Below are 23,871 nucleotides of genomic sequence, written 5' to 3'. Positions count from 1 at the left end.
TGAGGTAAAGTATGTGGGGTATTTGAGGTAAACGGGGTATTTGAGGTAAACGGGGTATTTGAGGTATAGTATGTGGGGTATTTGAGGTATAGTATGTGGGGTATTTGAGGTATAGTATGTGGGGTATTTGAGGTATAGTATGTGGGGTATTTGAGGTATAGTATGTGGGGTATTTGAGGTATAGTATGTGGAGTATTTGAGGTAAAGTATGTGGGGTATTTGAGGTAAAGTATGTGGGGTATTTGAGGTAAAGTATGTGGGGTATTTGAGGTATAGTATGTGGGGTATTTGAGGTAAACGGGGTATTTGAGGTAAACGGGGTATTTGAGGTATAGTATGTGGGGTATTTGAGGTAAAGTATGTGGAGTATTTGAGGTAAAGTATGTGGGGTATTTGAGGTATAGTATGTGGAGTATTTGAGGTATAGTATGTGGGGTATTTGAGGTATAGTATGTGGAGTATTTGAGGTAAAGTATGTGGGGTATTGAGGTAAACAGGGTATTTGAGGTATAGTATGTGGGGTATTTGAGGGAAACAGGGTATTTGAGGTATAGTAAATAGGGTATTTGAAGTAAAGTATGTGGGGTATTTGAGGTAAAGTATGTGGGGTATTTGAGGTAAAGTATGTGGGGTATTTGAGATATAGTAAATGGGGTATTTGAGGTATAGTATTTACATTTACATTTAAGTCATTTAGCAGACGCTCTTATCCAGAGCGACTTACAAATTGGTGCATTCACCTTATGACCTCCAGTGGAACAGTAGTGCATCTAAATCTTTTCAGGGGGAGGGGGGGTGAGAGGGATTACTTTATCCTATCCTAGGTATTCCTTAAAGAGGTGGGGTTTCAGGTGTCTCCGGAAGGTGGTGATTGACTCTGCTGTCCTGGCGTCGTGAGGGAGTTTGTTCCACCATTGGGGGGCCAGAGCAGCGAACAGTTTTGACTGGGCTGAGCGGGAACTGTACTTCCTCAGTGGTAGGGAGGCGAGCAGGCCAGAGGTGGATGAACGCAGTGCCCTTGTTTGGGTGTAGGGCCTGATCAGAGCCTGGAGGTACTGAGGTGCCGTTCCCCTCACAGCTCCGCAGGCAAGCACCATGGTCTTGTAGCGGATGCGAGCTTCAACTGGAAGCCAGTGGAGGGAGCGGAGGAGCGGGGTGACGTGAGAGAACTTGGGAAGGTTGAACACCAGACGGGCTGCGGCGTTCTGGATGAGTTGTAGGGGTTTAATGGCACAGGCAGGGAGCCCAGCCAACAGCGAGTTGCAGTAATCCAGACGGGAGATGACAAGTGCCTGGATTAGGACCTGCGCCGCTTCCTGTGTGAGGCAGGGTCGTACTCTGCGGATGTTGTAGAGCATGAACCTACAGGAACGGGCCACCGCCTTGATGTTAGTTGAGAACGACAGGGTGTTGTCCAGGATCACGCCAAGGTTCTTAGCGCTCTGGGAGGAGGACACAATGGAGTTGTCAACCGTGATGGCGAGATCATGGAACGGGCAGTCCTTCCCCGGGAGGAAGAGCAGCTCCGTCTTGCCGAGGTTCAGCTTGAGGTGGTGATCCGTCATCCACACGGATATGTCTGCCAGACATGCAGAGATGCGATTCGCCACCTGGTCATCAGAAGGGGGAAAGGAGAAGATTAATTGTGTGTCGTCTGCATAGCAATGATAGGAGAGACCATGTGAGGTTATGACAGAGCCAAGTGACTTGGTGTATAGCGAGAATAGGAGAGGGCCTAGAACAGAGCCCTGGGGACACCAGTGGTGAGAGCACGTGGTGTGGAGACGGATTCTCGCCACGCCACCTGGTAGGAGCGACCTGTCAGGTAGGACGCAATCCAAGCGTGGCCGCGCCGGAGATGCCCAACTCGGAGAGGGTGGAGAGGAGGATCTGATGGTTCACAGTATCGAAGGCAGCCGATAGGTCTAGAAGGATGAGAGCAGAGGAGAGAGAGTTAGCTTTAGCAGTGCGGAGCGCCTCCGTGATACAGAGAAGAGCAGTCTCAGTTGAATGACTAGTCTTGAAACCTGACTGATTTGGATCAAGAAGGTCATTCTGAGAGAGATAGCGGGAGAGCTGGCCAAGGACGGCACGTTCAAGAGTTTTGGAGAGAAAAGAAAGAAGGGATACTGGTCTGTAGTTGTTGACATCGGAGGGATCGAGTGTAGGTTTTTTCAGAAGGGGTGCAACTCTCGCTCTCTTGAAGACGGAAGGGACGTAGCCAGCGGTCAGGGATGAGTTGATGAGCGAGGTGAGGTAAGGGAGGAGGTCTCCGGAAATGGTCTGGAGAAGAGAGGAGGGGATAGGGTCAAGCGGGCAGGTTGTAGGGCGGCCGGCCGTCACAAGACGCGAGATTTCATCTGGAGAGAGAGGGGAGAAAGAGGTCAGAGCACAGGGTAGGGCAGTGTGAGCAGAACCAGCGGTGTCGTTTGACTTAGCAAACGAGGATCGGATGTCGTCGACCTTCTTTTCAAAATGGTTGACGAAGTCATCTGCAGAGAGGGAGGAGGGGGAGGGGGAGGAGGATTCAGGAGGGAGGAGAAGGTTGCAAAGAGCTTCCTAGGGTTAGAGGCAGATGCTTGGAATTTAGAGTGGTAGAAAGTGGCTTTAGCAGCAGAGAGAGAAGAGGAAAATGTAGAGAGGAGGGAGTGAAAGGATGTCAGGTCCGCAGGGAGGCGAGTTTTCCTCCATTTCCGCTCGGCTGCCCGGAGCCCTGTTCTGTGAGCTCGCAATGAGTCAAATCGAGCCACGGAGCGGGAGGGGAGGACCGAGCCGGCCTGGAGGATAGGGGACATAGAGAGTCAAAGGATGCAGAAAGGGAGGAGAGGAGGGTTGAGGAGGCAGAATCAGGAGATAGGTTGGAGAAGGTTTGAGCAGAGGGAAGAGATGATAGGATGGAAGAGGAGAGAGTAGCGGGGGAGAGAGAGCGAAGGTTGGGACGGCGCGATACCATCCGAGTAGGGGCAGTGTGGGAAGTGTTGGATGAGAGCGAGAGGGAAAGGGATACAAGGTAGTGGTCGGAGACTTGGAGGGGAGTTGCAATGAGGTTAGTGGAAGAACAGCATCTAGTAAAGATGAGGTCGAGCGTATTTCCTGCCTTGTGAGTAGGGGGAAGGTGAGAGGGTGAGGTCAAAAGAGGAGAGGAGGAAAGAAGGAGGCAGAGAGGAATGAGTCAAAGGTAGGCGTGGGGAGGTTAAAGTCGCCCAGAACTGTGAGAGGTGAGCCGTCCTCAGGAAAGGAGCTTATCAAGGCATCAAGCTCATTGATGAACTCTCCGAGGGAACCTGGAGGGCGATAAATGATAAGGATGTTAAGCTTGAAAGGGCTGGTAACTGTGACAGCATGGAATTCAAAGGAGGCGATAGACAGATGGGTAAGGGGAGAAAGAGAGAATGACCACTTGGGAGAGATGAGGATCCCGGTGCCACCACCCCGCTGACCAGAAGCTCTCGGGTGTGCGAGAACACGTGGGCAGACGAAGAGAGAGCAGTAGGAGTAGCAGTGTTGTCTGTGGTGATCCATGTTTCCGTCAGTGCCAAGAAGTCGAGGGACTGGAGGGAGACATAGGCGGAGATGAACTCTGCCTTGTTGGCCGCAGATCGGCAGTTCCAGAGGCTACCGGAGACCTGGAACTCCACGTGGGTCGTGCGCGCTGGGACCACCAGATTAGGTGGCCGCGGCCACGCGGTGTGGAGCGTTTGTATGGTCTGTGCAGAGAGGAGAGAACAGGGATAGACAGACACATAGTTGACAGGCTACACAAGAGGCTACGCTAATGCAAAGGAGATTGGAATGACAAGTGGACTACACGTCACGAGTGTTCAGAGAGTTAAGCTTACGTAGCAAGAATCTTATTGACTAAAATGATTAAAATGATACAGTACTGCTGAAGTAGGCTAGCTGGCAGAGGCTGCGTTGTTGACTAAGTAGGCTAGTTGGCATTGGCTGCGTTGTTGACACTACACTAATCAAGTCGTTCCGTTGAGTGTAATAGTTTCTACTGTGCTGCTATTCGGGGCTAGCTGGCTAGCTAGCAGTGTTGATTACGTTACGTTGCGTTAAAAGAACGACAATAGCTGGCTAACTAACCTAGGAAATCGCTCTAGACTACACAATTATCTTTGATACAAAGACGGCTGTGTAGCTAGCTATGTAGCTAGCTACGATCAAACAAATCAAGCCGTTGTACTGTAATGAAATGAAATGAAAAATGTGATACTACCTGTGGAGCGAAGCGAAATGCGACCGGATTGTTGAGTGCAGAAGTTCTGTTCGGTAGACGTTGGCTAGCTGTTGGCTAGCTAGCAGAGTCTCCTATGTTAAGGACGACATAAAACTACACGCTCTAAACTACACAATTATCTTGGGTACGAAGACAGCAAAGACAACTATGTAGCTAGCTAACACTACACTAATCAAATCAAATCAAATCAAATCAAATTTATTTATATAGCCCTTCGTACATCAGCTGATATCTCAAAGTGCTGTACAGAAACCCAGCCTAAAACCCCAAACAGCAAACAATGCAGGTGTAAAAGCACGGTGGCTAGGAAAAACTCCCTAGAAAGGCCAAAACCTAGGAAGAAACCTAGAGAGGAACCAGGCTATGTGGGGTGGCCAGTCCTCTTCTGGCTGTGCCGGGTAGAGATTATAACAGAACATGACCAAGATGTTCAAATGTTCATAAATGACCAGCATGGTCGAATAATAATAAGGCAGAACAGTTGAAACTGGAGCAGCAGCACAGTCAGGTGGACTGGGGACAGCAATCAAGTCGTTCAGTTGAGTGTAATAGTTGTGCTGCTAATCGGTAGACGGTGGACTAGCTAACGGTGGACGTTAGCTAGCTGGCTAGCTGCAGGGCAGTGTAGACTGCGTTAGGACGACGAAATACGATAATTACGCAATTATCTATGATACAAAGACGGCTGTGTAGCTAGCTAAGAAGAAATTGATAAGATTAGACAAATCAAACCGTTGTACTATAATGAAATGTAATGAAATGTAATACTACCTGCGGACCGAGTGCAGATGCGACCGCTCGCTCCAACCCGGAAGTTGGGTTACCCCATAGTATGTGGGGTATTTGAGGTATTTGGGGTATATGGAGTATTTGGGATATTTAAGGTATATGGGGTATTTGAGGTACAGTAAATGGGGTATTTGAGGTATTTGGGGTATATGGAGTATTTGGGATATTTAAGGTATATGGGGTATTTGAGGTACAGTAAATGGGGTATTTGAAGTATATGGGGTATTTGAGGTATATGGGGATTTTGAGGTATATGTTGTATTTAAGGTATATGGGGTATTTGCGGTACAGTATATGGGGTACCTGAGGTCCATGGCGTATTTAAGGTAGGAGGTATTTAAGGTATATGGGGTATTTGAGGTACAGTACATGGGCTACTTGAGGTATATAGTGTATTTGAGGTATATGGGGTATTTGAAGTATGTGGGGTATTTGAGGTATATAGGGTATTTGAGGTATATAGGGTATTTGAAGTATATGGTGTATATACAGTATGTGGGGTATTTGAGGTATAGTATATCGGGTATTTGAGGTATATTATATGGGGTATTTGAGGTATAGTATATGGCATATTTGAGGTATAGTATATGGGGCATTTAAGGTATAGTATATGGAGTATTTGAGGTGTAGTACATGGAGTATTTGAGGTATAGTATATCGGCATATGAGATATATGGCGCATTTGAAGTATATGGGGTATTGGAGGTATAGTATATTGGGTATTTGAGGTATAGTATATTGCGTATTTGAGGTGTAGTATATTGAGTATTTGAGGTATAGTATATCGGGTATTTGAGGTGTAGTATATCGGGTATTTGAGGTATAGTATATCGGGTATTTGAGGTATAGTATATTGGGTATTTGAGGTATAGTATATCGGGTATTTGAGGTGTAGTATATTGGGTATTTGAGGTATAGTATATTGGGTATTTGAGGTATAGTATATCGGGTATTTGAGGTATAGTATATTGGGTATTTGAGGTATAGTATATTTGGTATTTGAGGTGTAGTATATTTGGTATTTGAGGTGTAGTATATTGGGTATTTGAGGTATAGTATATTGGGTATTTGAGGTATAGTATATTGGGTATTTGAGGTATAGTATATTGGGTATTTGAGGTATAGTATATCGGGTATTTGAGGTATAGTATATTGGGTATTTGAGGTATAGTATATCGGCATTTGAGGTGTAGTATATTGGGTATTTGAGGTATAGTATATTGGGTATTTGAGGTATAGTATATCGGGTATTTGAGGTATAGTATATTGGGTATTTGAGGTATAGTATATTGGGTATTTGAGGTATAGTATATTTGGTATTTGAGGTGTAGTATATTTGGTATTTGAGGTGTAGTATATTGGGTATTTGAGGTATAGTATATTTGGTATTTGAGGTATAGTATATTTGGTATTTGAGGTATAGTATATCGGGTATTTGAGGTATAGTATATTGGGTATTTGAGGTACAGTATATCGGGTATTTGAGGTGTAGTATATTGGGTATTTGAGGTATAGTATATTGGGTATTTGAGGTATAGTATATTGGGTATTTGAGGTATAGTATATCGGGTATTTGAGGTATAGTATATTGGGTATTTGAGGTATAGTATATTTGGTATTTGAGGTGTAGTATATTTGGTATTTGAGGTGTAGTATATTGGGTATTTGAGGTATAGTATATTTGGTATTTGAGGTGTAGTATATTTGGTATTTGAGGTATAGTATATTGGGTATTTGAGGTGTAGTATGTGGTGTATTTAAAATCGTACACCTTTTTTTTATATATGGCTTCTCATGTACAGATGATTGACAGATGATTAACAAATCACTGAAATAAATGGGGGGTTTTCAATCATTAAATAAAAATGTAACTTTAATCTGAAATGACCCCAACCCATCTTTACTCCATGAAGCTCTCCCACTTCCTACCCCACTAGTCTGAATGTGTAACCACGGTGACAGCATCTCCACTTCCTACCCCACTAGTCTGAATGTGTAACCACGGTGACAGCATCTCCACTTCCTACCCCACTAGTCTGAACGTGTAACCACGGTGACAGCATTTCCACTTCCTACCCCACTAGTCTGAATGTGTAACCATGGTGACAGCATCTCCACTTCCTACCCCACTAGTCTGAATGTGTAACCACGGTGACAGCATTTCCACTTCCTACCCCACTAGTCTGAATGTGTAACCACGGTGACAGTGTTTCCACTTCCTACCCCACTAGTCTGAATGTGTAACCACGGTGACAGCATTTCCACTTCCTACCCCACTAGTCTGAATGTGTAACCACGGTGACAGCATTTCCACTTCCTACCCCGCTAGTCTGAATGTGTAACCACGGTGACAGCATTTCCACTTCCTACCCCACTTGTCTGAATGTGTAACCACAGTGACAGCATTTCTACTTCCTACCCCACTAGTCTGAATGTGTAACCACGGTGACAGTATTTCCACTTCCTACTCCACTAGTCTGAATGTGTAACCACGGTGACAGCATTTCCACTTCCTACCCCACTAGTCTGAATGTGTAACCACGGTGACAGCATTTCCACTTCCTACCCCGCTAGTCTGACTGTGTAACCACGGTGACAGCATTTCCACTTCCTACCCCTCTAGTCTGAATGTGTAACCATGGTGACAGTATTTCCACTTCCTACCCCACTAGTCTGAATGTGTAACCATGGTGACAGCATTTCCACTTCCTACCCCACTAGTCTGAATGTGTAACCATGGTGACAGCATCTCCACCTCCTACCCCACTAGTCTGAATGTGTAACCATGGTGACAGCACCTCCACTTCCTACCCCACTAGTCTGAATGTGTAACCACGTTGACAGCATTTCCACTTCCTACCCCACTAGTCTGAATGTGTAACCACGGTGACAGCATTTCCACTTCCTACCCCACTAGTCTGAATGTGTAACCACGGTGACAGCATTTCCACTTCCTACCCCACTAGTCTGAATGTGTAACCACAGTGACAGCATTTCTACTTCCTACCCCACTAGTCTGAATGTGTAACCATGGTGACAGCATCTCCACTTCCTACCCCACTAGTCTGAATGTGTAACCACGTTGACAGCATTTCCACTTCCTACCCCACTAGTCTGAATGTGTAACCACGGTGACAGCATTTCCACTTCCTACCCCACTAGTCTGAATGTGTAACCACGGTGACAGCATTTCCACTTCCTACCCCACTAGTCTGAATGTGTAACCACAGTGACAGCATTTCTACTTCCTACCCCACTAGTCTGAATGTGTAACCACGGTGACAGCATTTCCACTTCCTACCCCACTAGTCTGAATGTGTAACCATGGTGACAGCATTTCCACTTCCTACCCCACTAGTCTGAATGTGTAACCATGGTGACAGCATTTCCACCTCCTACCCCACTAGTCTGAATGTGTAACCATGGTGACAGTTGGTGTGTATTAGGTCCTTTCTTGTTGGTCCAAAACATTGGTATAAAATCCATGAGATATTGTAGAACATCCTATCAGTTTGATAGAGTTAATTCCCAGATGTAGGGATTTGGAGTTTTGGATTTGGAGTTTTGGATTTGGAAACTACCCTCTTTTCCATCAGTGTCATCTAGGTGTTTTACCTTCGAGCATCCAAACAAACAACTATTTTACTGTATGTTATTGTAGCCAGTTCTTACCTATGGATATCTGAACAAACAATGTGTTTTTACTGTACGGTAGTATGACCAGGCTTACCTGTTGGCATCCAGGGGTCTGCTGTGGGCTTCACTCTGGTGTTGGCCTGTTCCCAATCTAGATCGTCCTCTCTCCCCTGGCTGTACCCGCAGGCTGCGAACGGCTTGTCAAACTTACAATCACCTGTTACAAAAGACAGAAGAGAATCATTCACAATTCATCTTGTTTGTGCAACTATTCCATTTACTCCACACCATAATGAAAATGAAAACAATAAATTACATTCATAACATTCATTAGAACCCGTCTCTATTTATAATGCAATATGGCCTCTGATGCTGAGACAGGGTTGAAGTGAGACACAGTGAGGGACGAGGACAGTCGTCGATGCACAACACACATTAGCCACATTAGCCACATTAGCCACATTAGCCAACATGGCAGTCCAATTTCACTATGACAAGTAGTGAAATGTCCCGGCTCCATCATCGTTCGACGTCGTCTCTGTGCCAAGCGGCACCCTAGTCCCTATTTAGCGCACTACTTCGGACCAGAGCTCTGTGTAGTGCACTAACTAGGGAACAGGGTGACAGCTAGAACACAGACGTAGTGTTCCAAACGGCACCATCTAACACGTATTGATTTATGCTTTCCTCTAACAGCAGTTAGTGCTGTTGCAGCACTCCAGTCTACGGGACATAGCTGTTCACCTGTCTTCCATTGACACACACACTACACACACACACACAATACACACACACACTACACACACACACACTACACACACACACACTACACACACACTCTACACACACACACACACACTACACACACACACACACACACACTACACACACACACACACACTACACACACACACACACACTACACACACACACACAGAGAGAGAGAAAAGTAAGCACATACACATACATACATACACACACACAGACACAGAGAGAGAGAAAAGTAAGCACATACACACACACACACACACACAGAGAGAAAAGTAAGCACACACACACACACACACACACACACACCACTGTTCAACCGTTCTACTGCCTTTACTCTGAAGCTGACAGTGAGGAATCATTAGGAGATGTGTGTGTGTGTGTGGTTGTGTGTTCAGTTCTGCCTGTTGGTGTGCGATCGATTAATACACACTCTCTCCTTTATTCCTCCCATCTATAAGGCCATACAACACAATGTAAAGCTTCCTCCCATCTATAAGGCCATACAACACAATGTAAAGGTTCCTCACTGCTATAAGGCCATACAACACAATGTAAAGCTTCCTCCCATCTATAAGGCCATACAACACAATGTAAAGGTTCCTCCCATCTATAAGGCCATACAACACAATGTAAAGGTTCCTCACTACTATAAGGCCATACAACACAATGTAAAGGTTCCTCCCATCTATAAGGCCATACAACACAATGTAAAGGTTCCTCACTACTATAAGGCCATACAACACAATGTAAAGGTTCCTCACTGCTATAAGGCCATACAACACAATGTAAAGGTTCCTCCCATCTATAAGGCCATACAACACAATGTCAAGGTTCCTCCCATCTATAAGGCCATACAACACAATGTAAAGGTTCCTCACTGCTATAAGGCCATACAACACAATGTAAAGGTTCCTCCCTGCTATAAGGCCATACAACACAATGTAAAGGTTCCTCCCATCTATAAGGCCATACAACACCATGTAAAGGTTCCTCCCATCTATAAGACCATACAACACAATGTAAAGGTCCTGATCTGGCTACGCAATATGGCTGTGAGCTACACTAGTTCATTTAGCAGACAAGATTTGCTTAGAAAATCATGTCATTATTTTATAGTATGACGAACACAATTGAACAAAGCTGGATTAAAAAGGATATTTTCTCCAAATGATTTGAGGGAGTGTGAGGGAGTGTGAGGGAGTGTGAGGGAGTGTGAGGGAGTGTGCCCATGTGGCTATTCTGTGTTGAGCAGTTAACAAAGAAATACCTGCTATATGTTTAATTTAGATTTATTTATGTTGGTCCTCAAAACGTTGGGTTGTATGATTCGATTTTTAATACAATCTAAGGATGCATGATACGACTCTAATGACGATGTGAAAAAAAGTACACACTTCATCAGTCTCTCATTCACAATTTCCCTTTGTGTGGCTGTTATTCCCCTTTAAAATAAATCCATGCATTTTTTTTTGTGGCCAGTGGCTGTTGTGCCCTTGGGCTGAATATAATCATTGTAATTCCCTTCTCCCTGCGTGCTGCGCGCCCCGAAACACCTCACTCACATGGCTCTCCGTCAATTGATCGGGTCTTTCTCACAGGCTACAAGTGAAGACGGACACATCGGGGAGGCAACCGCGCTCATCCTGATCCAATTCTGAGGTGCATGTTGAAGATATTGGAAGAGCTGTCCGCATTTACTTTGTAACTGCTGGAACTATGTCGACAGTTCAACATTCACCTTCTGCTACCATTTCTGTCAAGCCGTCTACGCAGACAGTTTGATCGCACACGTTAGATACATCCAACGTGTGCACCAGACAGATCGTACTACAACAAGGCAAACGCAGTGCTCCATGTACACCTCCAAAAGCAATCATCAAGTTTACAGACGACACAACAATAGTTGGTCTGATTACTGACAATGACCAGACAGCCCACAGGGAGGTGGTGAGGGCCCTGGCGGAGTGGTGCCAAGATATTAACCTCTCACTCAATGTCAACAAAACAGAGGAGATGATCGTGGACTTCAGGAAACAGAAGAGGGAGCATGCCTCTATCCACATTGACGGGACAGCAGTGGAGAAGGTGGAAAGCTTCAAGTTCCTCGGGGTACACATCACTGAAAATCTGAAATGGTCCACCCACAGAGACAGTGTGGTGAAGAAGGCGCAGGGATCCTCCTCTTTTTAAGAGGCCATCATTCTGTTTTCTCCCACAATTGCATAGCCTATAGAAATGCTGCGCAACATGAGCTCTCATGAAGTGTTCGGTTAGATTTTCGGTTAGATTTTCAATTACATTTACATTGATGTCAGAGTGATTAGAGGGACAATAGAGTGCTGAGTACCAGGCAGTTAGACAGTTTGGTAGGCTACTAATAACCATCAGCAGAATGGCCAGCAGAGCTTGAAGAAGCCTAATTACCTTGACTAAACTGTTGTCACGTGGAATTTGACAGCCTTCATGACTCGTGACTGCCCGTGTGGTGGTAATACGGTCACCGTAACAGCCCTAGTCATACCTACATTTGCTAATCTTGTCAACAAAAAAAGTTATCAAAGTGGCCTCAATGAAAATATACCTCAATGAAAGATGGAGCCGCTTTCTTGCTTTCTTTGTTTTCTTGCCTAGAATTTTATTAAAAGTACTACAGTGCTTTTTTTTACTATAATTCTTTAAATCATTTATCTTTACTCCAGAGTTTCTTCTTCTTCTTCTTTTTGTTAAGTTTAGTTACATGATTTCTCAATTTACTGTATGTTTGCCAGTCTGCTGTGTTGTCAGACTTATTTTCTATTCCCTTTGCCTCATCCCTCTCAGCCATGCAGTTTTTCAATTCATCATCTTTACATGGGGATTCGGCCGTTCTAACAGTCAGTTTTTTTTTGACGGGCGCATGCCTGTCAGTAATTGGAAGCAGCCGTTTCATAAATGCTTCAAGTGCAGCATCAGATTGTTCCTCACAGATCAGACTAACAAATATTTTTTTACATCTTCGACAATCATGACAAAAAACCTCTTGTATCATTGTTTATACACAATTTTAGGTCCAATCTTTGGAACTTAGTTTATTCTAGATATGGCTAATTATATTATCGTCACTACATCTGATGGGAGAGGATACTGCTTAAGAGCAGATTTTCTGCAACATTAGTAAAGATGTGATCAATACACGTGAATGATTTAGTTCCTGTTCTGTTTGTTTGTAAATACCCTGGTAGGTTGACTAATGACTTGAACCAGATTGCAGGCGCTCGGGTAAAGCTTGTTCCCGTTTGTAAATACCCTGGTAGGTTGACTAATGACTTGAACCAGATTGCAGGCGCTCGGTAAAGCTTGTTTGTTTGTAAATACCCTGGTAGGTTGACTAATGACTTGAACCAGATTGCAGGCGCTCGGTAAAGCTTGTTTGTTTGTAAATACCCTGGTAGGTTGACTAATGACTTGAACCAGATTGCAGGCGCTCGGTAAAGCTTGTTTGTTTGTAAATACCCTGTTAGGTTGACTAATGACTTGAACCAGATTGCAGGCGCTCCGTAAAGCTTGTTCTGTTTGTAAATACCCTGGTAGGTTGACTAATGACTTGAACCAGATTGCAGGCGCTCCGTAAAGCTTGTTCTGTTTGTAAATAACCTGGTAGGTTGACTAATGACTTGAACCAGATTGCAGGCGCTCGGTAAAGCTTGTTTGTTTGTAAATACCCTGGTAGGTTGACTAATGACTTGAACCAGATTGCAGGCGCTCGGTAAAGCTTGTTTGTTTGTAAATACCCTGGTAGGTTGACTAATGACTTGAACCAGATTGCAGGCGCTCGGGTAAAGCTTGTTCTGTTTGTAAATACCCTGGTAGGTTGACTAATGACTTGAACCAGATTGCAGGCGCTCGGTAAAGCTTGTTCTGTTTGTAAATACCCTGGTAGGTTGACTAATGACTTGAACCAGATTGCAGGCGCTCGGTAAAGCTTGTTTGTTTGTAAATACCCTGGTAGGTTGACTAATGACTTGAACCAGATTGCAGGCGCTCGGTAAAGCTTGTTCTATTTGTAAATACCCTGGTAGGTTGACTAATGACTTGAACCAGATTGCAGGCGCTCGGTAAAGCTTGTTCTGTTTGTAAATACCCTGGTAGGTTGACTAATGACTTGAACCAGATTGCAGGCGCTCGGTAAAGCTTGTTCTGTTTGTAAATACCCTGGTAGGTTGACTAATGACTTGAACCAGATTGCAGGCGCTCGGTAAAGCTTGTTCTGTTTGTAAATACCCTGGTAGGTTGACTAATGACTTGAACCAGATTGCAGGCGCTCGGTAAAGCTTGTTCTGTTTGTAAATACCCTGGTAGGTTGGACTTGAACCAGATTGCAGGCGCTCGGTAAAGCTTGTTCTGTTTGTAAATACCCTGGTAGGTTGACTAATGACTTGAACCAGATTGCAGGCGCTCGGTAAAGCTTGTTCTGTTTGTAAATACCCTGGTAGGTTGACGAATGACTTGAACCAGATTGCAGGCGCTCCGTAAAGCTTGTTCTGTTTGTAAATACCCTGGTAGGTTGACTAATGACTTGAACCAGATTGCAGGCGCTCGGTAAAGCTTGTTCTGTTTGTAAATACCCTGGTAGGTTGACTAATGACTTGAACCAGATTGCAGGCGCTCGGTAAAGCTTGTTCTGTTTGTAAATACCCTGGTAGGTTGACTAATGACTTGAACCAGATTGCAGGCGCTCGGTAAAGCTTGTTCTGTTTGTAAATACCCTGGTAGGTTGACTAATGACTTGAACCAGATTGCAGGCGCTCGGTAAAGCTTGTTCTGTTTGTAAATACCCTGGTAGGTTGACTAATGACTTGAACCAGATTGCAGGCGCTCGGTAAAGCTTGTTCTGTTTGTAAATACCCTGGTAGGTTGACTAATGACTTGAACCAGATTGCAGGCGCTCGGTAAAGCTTGTTCTGTTTGTAAATACCCTGGTAGGTTGACTAATGACTTGAACCAGATTGCAGGCGCCGGTAAAGCTTGTTCTGTTTGTAAATACCCTGGTAGGTTGACTAATGACTTGAACCAGATTGCAGGCGCTCGGTAAAGCTTGTTCTGTTTGTAAATACCCTGGTAGGTTGGACTTGAACCAGATTGCAGGCGCTCGGTAAAGCTTGTTCTGTTTGTAAATACCCTGGTAGGTTGACTAATGACTTGAACCAGATTGCAGGCGCCGGTAAAGCTTGTTCTGTTTGTAAATACCCTGGTAGGTTGACGAATGACTTGAACCAGATTGCAGGCGCTCCGTAAAGCTTGTTCTGTTTGTAAATACCCTGGTAGGTTGACTAATGACTTGAACCAGATTGCAGGCGCTCGGTAAAGCTTGTTCTGTTTGTAAATACCCTGGTAGGTTGACTAATGACTTGAACCAGATTGCAGGCGCTCGGTAAAGCTTGTTCTGTTTGTAAATACCCTGGTAGGTTGACTAATGACTTGAACCAGATTGCAGGCGCTCGGTAAAGCTTGTTCTGTTTGTAAATACCCTGGTAGGTTGACTAATGACTTGAACCAGATTGCAGACGCTCGGTAAAGCTTGTTCTGTTTGTAAATACCCTGGTAGGTTGACTAATGACTTGAACCAGATTGCAGACGCTCGGTAAAGCTTGTTCTGTTTGTAAATACCCTGGTAGGTTGACTAATGACTTGAACCACATTGCAGGCGCTCGGTAAAGCTTGTTCTGTTTGTAAATACCCTGGTAGGTTGACTAATGACTTGAACCAGATTGCAGGCGCTCGGTAAAGCTTGTTTGATGACAACCAGTCAATATTTAGGTCACCCAGAAAATATACACCTCTGTTGATATCACAAACATTATCCAACATTTCACACATATTAACCAGATAGTGACTTTTAGCACTTGGTGGTCTACAGCAACTTCCTACGCGGATAGGATTTAGATGAGGCAGATGAACCTGTAGCCATATTTCTTACACATCATCTGACTTGAGATCCTCTCTCAGCCTAAATTAATACATACACGGCGACACCTCCACCATTTGCATTTCTATCTTTCCTGTATATTATATAACCATGTATAGCTACTGCATCATCAAATGAATTATCTAAGTGTGTTTCAGAGACGGGACAGAATATTAATGTTTTCTGATGTTAATAAGTTGTCAATTACATGAACCTTGTTTCTCAGGCTACATACAGTATGTTATTATGAGCAATTTTTTGTCCTTTTCTGGGTTGCTAGTCTGTTTTTAGTACCATTCTGAGAGGTTGACCCGAGGTAGACATGTCCGTGACATTTACATTTGATTCATTGGTACTGAGTGAGCTGCCAAACAGTTTCAGGACAAACAGTGGAATTCAATTCTATGTGCATTTGATTATTTCTGACAATACCCTCGGAGACAACAGTTAAAGGAACATAGATCAGGTTACTTACAGTCACTACACTTCTAGTCTTCTGAGATATAATACCCTTTCCATCTCCTGTCACTGATTATGACAGGGAGGACGCAGTTTTCTATGTTGATGGAGATCATCCTGGAACCGCTGGAGTTAGGGTGAATCCCATCTCTTTTAAAGACTGTTGGTTGCTCCCACACGAAGTGAAAATTGTCACAAAAGGAGACGTTCCTGTCTTTGCAGAGTTTCTTCAGGAACTCGTTTAGGGCAGCGATGTGGCTGTAACCCCTTCTATAGCATATAGCAAAGGGGAGCTAGAGATTACCGTTCTCTTCCCTGTGCCAACAAGGGTGTTCAAGAAAATTCCATAGTCCTCCTTCAGTTCCTCAGATTGTCAAAAGTGAACGTCGTTAAAACTTGAATGACAGTCCAAAATCTCTCACCATCGAGCTGCCCACGACGATGGTTGTCGTGACAGAATACGATGGGGAAGGAAGAGGGGGAACGGAACGGGCCTGCCTTTGGGCAGGGGGAAGGAGGTGTACTTCGTCTCATGCCAACCATACATGTACCAGTAGCAGTGGATGGCATCAGAATTTCTGTGGAGCTGGAGGAGGGCTCAAGACCTTGTTTCCTTTGGTCGGCGACTGGCTGAGCTGTGGAGGAGGGCTCAAGACCTTGTTTCCTTTGGACGGCGACTGGCTGAGCTGTGGAGGAGGGCCCAAGACTGTGTTTCCTTTGGACGGCGACTGGCTGAGCTCTGGAGGAGGGCCCAAGACCTTGTTTCCTTTGGTCGGCGACTGGCTGAGCTGTGGAGGAGGGCCCAAGGCCTTGTTTTCTTTGGTCGGTGATTGGCTGAGCTGTGGAGGAAGGCCCAAGACCTTGTTTCCTTTGGTCGGTGATTGGCTGAGCTGTAGAGGAGGGCCCAAGACCTTGTTTCCTTTGGTCGGCAACTGGCTGAGCTATGGAGGAGGGCCCAAGACCTTGTTTCATTTGGTCGGTGATTGGCTGAGCTGTGGAGGAGGGCCCAAGACCTTGTTTCCTTTGGTCGTGATTGGCTGAGCTGTGGAGGAGGGCCCAAGACCTTGTTTTTCTTTGGTCGGTGATTGGCTGAGCTGTGGAGGAGGGCCCAAGACCTTGTTTTTCTTTGGTCAGCGACCGGCTGAGCTGTGGAGGATGGCCCAAGACCTTGTTTCCTTTGGTCGTGATTGGCTGAGCTGTGGAGGAGGGCCCAAGACCTTGTTTTTCTTTGGTCAGCGACTGCCTGAGCTATGGAGGAGGGCCCAAGACCTTGTTTCCTTTGGTCGTGATTGGCTGAGCTGTGGAGGAGGGCCCAAGACCTTGTTTTTCTTTGGTCAGCGACCGGCTGAGCTGTGGAGGATGGCCCAAGACCTTGTTTCCTTTGGTCGTGATTGACTGAGCTGTGGAGGAGGGCCCAAGACCTTGTTTTTCTTTGGTCAGCGACTGCCTGAGCTATGGAGGAGGGCCCAAGACCTTGTTTCCTTTGGTCGTGATTGGCTGAGCTGTGGAGGAGGGCCCAAGACCTTGTTTTTCTTTGGTCAGCGACTGCCTGAGCTGTGGAGGAGGCCCCAAGACCTTGTTTTTCTTTGGTCAGCGACCGGCTGAGCTGTGGCTGGTGCCCCTGGACGGATGTTGGCTCTTGGTGTATTCCCAAGATCAGAGCTGACTCCCAGGGACGGTATGTAACCTAGTGGTTAGAGCGTTGGTCCAGTAACCGCCATCTTACCACTAAATAAGGCAGGTAACCCACTGCTCCCCGGTAGGCCGTCATTGCAAATAAGAATGTCTTCTTAACTGACTTGCCTAGTTAAATAAATAAAGATAAAAAAGATATACCAACAATAGCAGAAAATAATCCACCTCCAGCAGGACAAAGCTGTATCTGATTGTCTAGGATACATGGAGGCCAACCAGACTGCCTCCCACACGAACTCCTTTGCCTTGCCAGTGTCTTGTCTCCCACCGGCTGCAGAGTTGAACTTACAATCTGTCCAGTGGATTGGAGCAGGTCAGCCTGACCCATCAACCCCTTGGCTGTAGGAAGCATTCAGAACTGACATAGGACAAAATAAGCACATCTTGTTTTTCCTGCAGCTGAGATAGCAGCCGGAGAATCTCTTCACTAAAGCTATTTGATAACAATACAATTGGAACAGACAAAGTATGTATGTTAATTTAGAGTTTCCTCCCCTTGCGCAGATATCACCTCACACCTTGGGTATGAGCCCAGACCTAGACAGAAATTTGGACCTGTTACATTGTTAACGACAGTAAGTCTGTATTCCCAGCCCACTGACCAGAACAACATGAGACCAGGTGTATGACTCACCTGACCAGAACAACATGAGACCAGGTGTATGACTCACCTGACCAGAACAACACGAGACCAGGTTTATGAATCACCAGAACAACATAAGACCAGAGTATTCCCAGCCCACTGACCAGAACAACATGACACCAGGTGTATTCCTGACCAGAACAACATGACACCAGGTGTATTCCTGACCAGAACAACATGACACCAGGTGTATTCCTGACCAGAACAACATGACACCAGGTGTATTCCCAGCCCACTGACCAGAACAACATGAGACCAGGTGTATTCCTGACCAGAACAACATGACACCAGGTGTATTCCTGACCAGAACAACATGAGACCAGGTGTATTCCTGACCAGAACAACATGAGACCAGGTGTATTCCTCTCCAGAACAACATGACACCAGGTGTATTCCCAGCCCACTGACCAGAACAACATGAGACCAGGTGTATTCCTGACCAGAACAACATGACACCAGGTGTATTCCTGACCAGAACAACATGACACCAGGTGTATTCCTGACCAGAACAACATGACACCAGGTGTATTCCTGACCAGAACAACATGACACCAGGTGTATTCCTGACCAGAACAACATGAGACCAGGTGTATTCCTGACCAGAACAACATGAGACCAGGTGTATTCCTCACCAGAACAACATGACACCAGGTGTATTCCTGACCAGAACAACATGACACCAGGTGTATTCCTGACCAGAACAACATGAGACAGGTGTATTCCTGACCAGAACAACATGACACCAGGTGTATTCCTCACCAGAACAACATGACACCAGGTGTATTCCCAGCCCACTGACCAGAACAACATGAGACCAGGTGTATTCCTGACCAGAACAACATGACACCAGGTGTATTCCTGACCAGAACAACATGACACCAGGTGTATTCCTGACCAGAACAACATGACACCAGGTGTATTCCCAGCCCACTGACCAGAACAACATGAGACCAGGTGTATTCCTGACCAGAACAACATGACACCAGGTGTATTCCTGACCAGAACAACATGAGACCAGGTGTATTCCTGACCAGAACAACATGAGACCAGGTGTATTCCTCTCCAGAACAACATGACACCAGGTGTATTCCCAGCCCACTGACCAGAACAACATGAGACCAGGTGTATTCCTGACCAGAACAACATGACACCAGGTGTATTCCTGACCAGAACAACATGACACCAGGTGTATTCCTCACCAGAACAACATGACACCAGGTGTATTCCTGACCAGAACAACATGACACCAGGTGTATTCCTGACCAGAATAACATGAGACAGGTGTATTCCTGACCAGAACAACATGACACCAGGTGTATTCCTCACCAGAACAACATGACACCAGGTGTATTCCCAGCCCACTGACCAGAACAACATGAGACCAGGTGTATTCCTGACCAGAACAACATGACACCGGGTGTATTCCTGACCAGAACATTTACATTACATTACATTTAAGTCATTTAGCAGACGCTCTTATCCAGAGCGACTTACAAATTGGTGCTTTCACCTTATGACATCCAGTGGAACAGCCACTTTACAATAGTGCATCTAAATCTTTTAAGGGGGGTGAGAAGGATTACTTTATCCTATCCTAGGTATTCCTTAAAGAGGTGGGGTTTCAGGTGTCTCCGGAAGGTGGTGATTGACTCCGCTGTCCTGGCGTCGTGAGGGAGTTTGTTCCACCATTGGGGGGCCAGAGCAGCGAACAGTTTTGACTGGGCTGAGCGGGAACTGTACTTCCTCAGTGGTAGGGAGGCGAGCAGGCCAGAGGTGGATGAACGCAGTGCCCTTGTTTGGGTGTAGGGCCTGATCAGAGCCTGGAGGTACTGAGGTGCCGTTCCCCTCACAGCTCCGTAGGCAAGCACCATGGTCTTGTAGCGGATGCGAGCTTCAACTGGAAGTCAGTGGAGAGAGCGGAGGAGCGGGGTGACGTGAGAGAACTTGAGAAGGTTGAACACCAGACGGGCTGCGGCGTTCTGGATGAGTTGTAGGGGTTTAATGGCACAGGCAGGGAGCCCAGCCAACAGCGAGTTGCAGTAATCCAGACGGGAGATGACAAGTGCCTGGATTAGGACCTGCACCGCTTCCTGTGTGAGGCAGGGTCGTACTCTGCGGATGTTGTAGAGCATGAACCTACAGGAACGGGCCACCGCCTTGATGTTAGTTGAGAACGACAGGGTGTTGTCCAGGATCACGCCAAGGTTCTTAGCGCTCTGGGAGGAGGACACGATGGAGTTGTCAACCGTGATGGCGAGATCATGGAACGGGCAGTCGTTCCCCGGGAGGACGAGCAGCTCCGTCTTGCCGAAGTTCAGCTTGAGGTGGTGATCCGTCATCCACACTGAGATGTCTGCCAGACATGCAGAGATGCGATTCGCCACCTGGTCATCAGAGGGGGGAAAGGAGAAGATTAATTGTGTGTCGTCTGCATAGCAATGATAGGAGAGACCATGTGAGGTTATGACAGAGCCAAGTGACTTGGTGTATAGCGAGAATAGGAGAGGGCCTAGAACAGAGCCCTGGGGGACACCAGTGGTGAGAGCGTGTGGTGAGGAGACAGATTCTCGCCACGCCACCTGGTAGGAGCGACCTGTCAGGTAGGACGCAATCCAAGCATGGGCCGCGCCGGAGATGCCCAACTCGGAGAGGGTGGAGAGGAGGATCTGATGGTTCACAGTATCGAAGGCAGCCGATAGGTCTAGAAGGATGAGAGCAGAGGAGAGAGAGTTAGCTTTAGCAGTGCGGAGTGCCTCCGTGATACAGAGAAGAGCAGTCTCAGTTGAATGACTAGTCTTGAAACCTGAATGATTTGGATCAAGAAGGTCATTCTGAGAGAGATAGCGGGAGAGCTGGCCAAGGACAGCACGTTCAAGAGTTTTGGAGAGAAAAGAAAGAAGGGATACTGGTCTGTAGTTGTTGACATCGGAGGGATCGAGTGTAGGTTTTTTCAGAAGGGGTGCAACTCTCGCTCTCTTGAAGACGGGAGGGACGTAGCCAGCGGTCAGGGATGAGTTGATGAGCGAGGTGAGGTAAGGGAGAAGGTCACCGGAAATGGTCTGGAGAAGAGAGGAGGGGATAGGGTCAAGCGGGCAGGTTGTTGGGCGGCCGGCCGTCACAAGACGCGAGATGTCATCTGGAGAGAGAGGGAGAAAGAGGTCAGAGCACAGGGTAGGGCAGTGTGAGCAGAACCAGCGGTGTCGTTTGACTTAGCAAACGAGGATCGGATGTCGTCGACCTTCTTTTCAAAATGGTTGACGAAGTCATCTGCAGAGAGGGAGGAGGGGGAGGGGGAGGAGGATTCAGGAGGGAGGAGAAGGTGGCAAAGAGCTTCCTAGGGTTAGAGGCAGATGCTTGGAATTTAGAGTGGTAGAAAGTGGCTTTAGCAGCAGAGACAGAGGAGGAAAATGTAGAGAGGAGGGAGTGAAAGGATGCCAGGTCCGCAGGGAGGCGAGTTTTCCTCCATTTCCGCTCGGCTGCCCGGAGCCCTGTTCTGTGAGCTCGCAATGAGTCGTCGAGCCACGGAGCGGGAGGGGAGGACCGAGCCGGCCTGGAGGATAGGGGACATAGAGAGTCAAAGGATGCAGAAAGGGAGGAGAGAAGGGTTGAGGAGGCAGAATCAGGAGATAGGTTGGAGAAGGTTTGAGCAGAGGGAAGAGATGATAGGATGGAAGAGGAGAGAGTAGGGGGAGAGAGAGCGAAGGTTGGGACGGCGCGATACCATCCGAGTAGGGGCAGTGGGAAGTGTTGGATGAGAGCGAGAGGGAAAAGGATACAAGGTAGTGGTCGGAGACTTGGAGGGGAGTTGCAATGAGGTTAGTGGAAGAACAGCATCTAGTAAAGATGAGGTCGAGCGTATTGCCTGCCTTGTGAGTAGGGGGGAAGGTGAGAGGGTGAGGTCAAAAGAGGAGAGGAGTGGAAAGAAGGAGGCAGAGAGGAATGAGTCAAAGGTAGACGTGGGGAGGTTAAAGTCGCCCAGAACTGTGAGAGGTGAGCCGTCCTCAGGAAATGAGCTTATCAAGGCATCAAGCTCATTGATGAACTCTCCGAGGGAACCTGGAGGGCGATAAATGATAAGGATGTTAAGCTTGAAAGGGCTGATAACTGTGACAGCATGGAATTCAAAGGAGGCGATAGACAGATGGGTAAGGGGAGAAAGAGAGAATGACCACTTGGGAGAGATGAGGATCCCGGTGCCACCACCCCGCTGACCAGAAGCTCTCGGGGTGTGCGAGAACACGTGGGCGGACGAAGAGAGAGCAGTAGGAGTAGCGGTGTTGTCTGTGGTGATCCATGTTTCCGTCAGTGCCAAGAAGTCGAGGGACTGGAGGGAGGGATAGGCTGAGATGAACTCTGCCTTGTTGGCCGCAGATCGGCAGTTCCAGAGGCTACCGGAGACCTGGAACTCCACGTGGGTCGTGCGAGCTGGGACCACCAGATTAGGGTGGCCGCGGCCACGCGGTGTGGAGCGTTTGTATGGTCTGTGCAGAGAGGAGAGAACAGGGATAGACAGACACATAGTTGACAGGCTAGAGAAGAGGCTACGCTAATGCAAAGGAGATTGGAATGACAAGTGGACTACACGTCTCGAATGTTCAGAAAGTTAAGCTTACGTAGCAAGAATCTAATTGACTAAAATGATTCAAATGATACAGTACTGCTGAGGTAGGCTAGCTGGCAGTGGCTGCGTTGTTGACACTACACTAATCAAGTCGTTCCGTTGACTGTAAAGTTTCTACAATGCTGCTATTCGGGGGCTAGCTAGCAGTATTGATTACGTTACGTTTCGTTGCGTTAAAAGAACGACAATAGCTGGCTAGCTAACCTAGAAAATCGCTCTAGACTACACAATTATCTTTGAAACAGAGACGGCTATGTAGCTAGCTATGTAGCTAGCTACGATCAAACAAATCACACCGTTGGGACTGTAATGAAATGAAATGAAAATGTGATACTACCTGTGGAGCGAAGCGGAATGCGACCGGAATGCGAAAGTTCTATTCAGTAGACGTTGGCTAGCTGTTGGCTAGCTAGGAGTGACTCATACGTTAAGGACGACAAATAGCTGGCTAGCTAACCTCGGTAAATTAAGATAATCGCTCTAAGACTACACACTCTAAACTACACAATTATCTTGGATACGAAGACAGCAAAGCCAACTATGTAGCTAGCTAACACTACACTAATCAAGTCGTTCAGTTGAGTGTGATAGTTACTACAGTGCTACGGTAGACGGTGAACGTTAGCTAGCTGGCTAGCTGCAGGGCAGATAGGAGGACGACGAAATACGATAATTACGCAATTATCTTTGATACAAAGACGGCTATGTAGCTAGCTAAGAAGAAATTGCTAAGATTAGACAAATCAAACCGTTGTACTATAATGAAATGTAATGAAATGTAATGAAAAGTTATACAACCTGCAGACCGAAGCAGACAGAAGCGCGGATGCGACCGCTCGCTCCAACCCGGAAGTCTACAAACAACATGACACCAGGTGAACAACATGAGACCAGGTGTATTCCTGACCAGAACAACATGAGACCAGTTGTATTCCTGACCAGAACAACATGACACCAGGTGTATTCCTGACCAGAACAACATGACACCAGGTGTATTCCTGACCAGAACAACATGACACCAGGTGTATTCCTGACCAGAACAACATGACACCAGGTGTATTCCTGACCAG

The 23,871-nt window shown here is 46.4% G+C and overlaps 1 protein-coding gene across 1 annotated transcript in view; it reads right to left on the bottom strand.

Moving 5' to 3' along the window:
* Window positions 1-8,959, bottom strand: part of LOC115127078 (receptor-type tyrosine-protein phosphatase mu-like) — a 531,907-nt gene extending 522,948 nt beyond the window's left edge. The window contains exons 1-2 of the mRNA XM_065006102.1: window positions 8,950-8,959; window positions 8,763-8,885 (exon numbers count right to left, since the gene is read on the bottom strand). Coding sequence (XP_064862174.1) covers window positions 8,763-8,885; window positions 8,950-8,959 — 133 coding nt within the window. The remainder of the gene's footprint in view (window positions 1-8,762; window positions 8,886-8,949) is intronic.
* Between the last annotated feature and the right edge of the window lie 14,912 nt (window positions 8,960-23,871).

The sequence above is a fragment of the Oncorhynchus nerka genome, linkage group LG20 (genome assembly GCF_034236695.1).
Source record: "Oncorhynchus nerka isolate Pitt River linkage group LG20, Oner_Uvic_2.0, whole genome shotgun sequence".
In the NCBI taxonomy this organism is placed as follows: domain Eukaryota; kingdom Metazoa; phylum Chordata; class Actinopteri; order Salmoniformes; family Salmonidae; genus Oncorhynchus; species Oncorhynchus nerka.
This window is presented reverse-complemented; position numbering and strand designations above follow the sequence as displayed.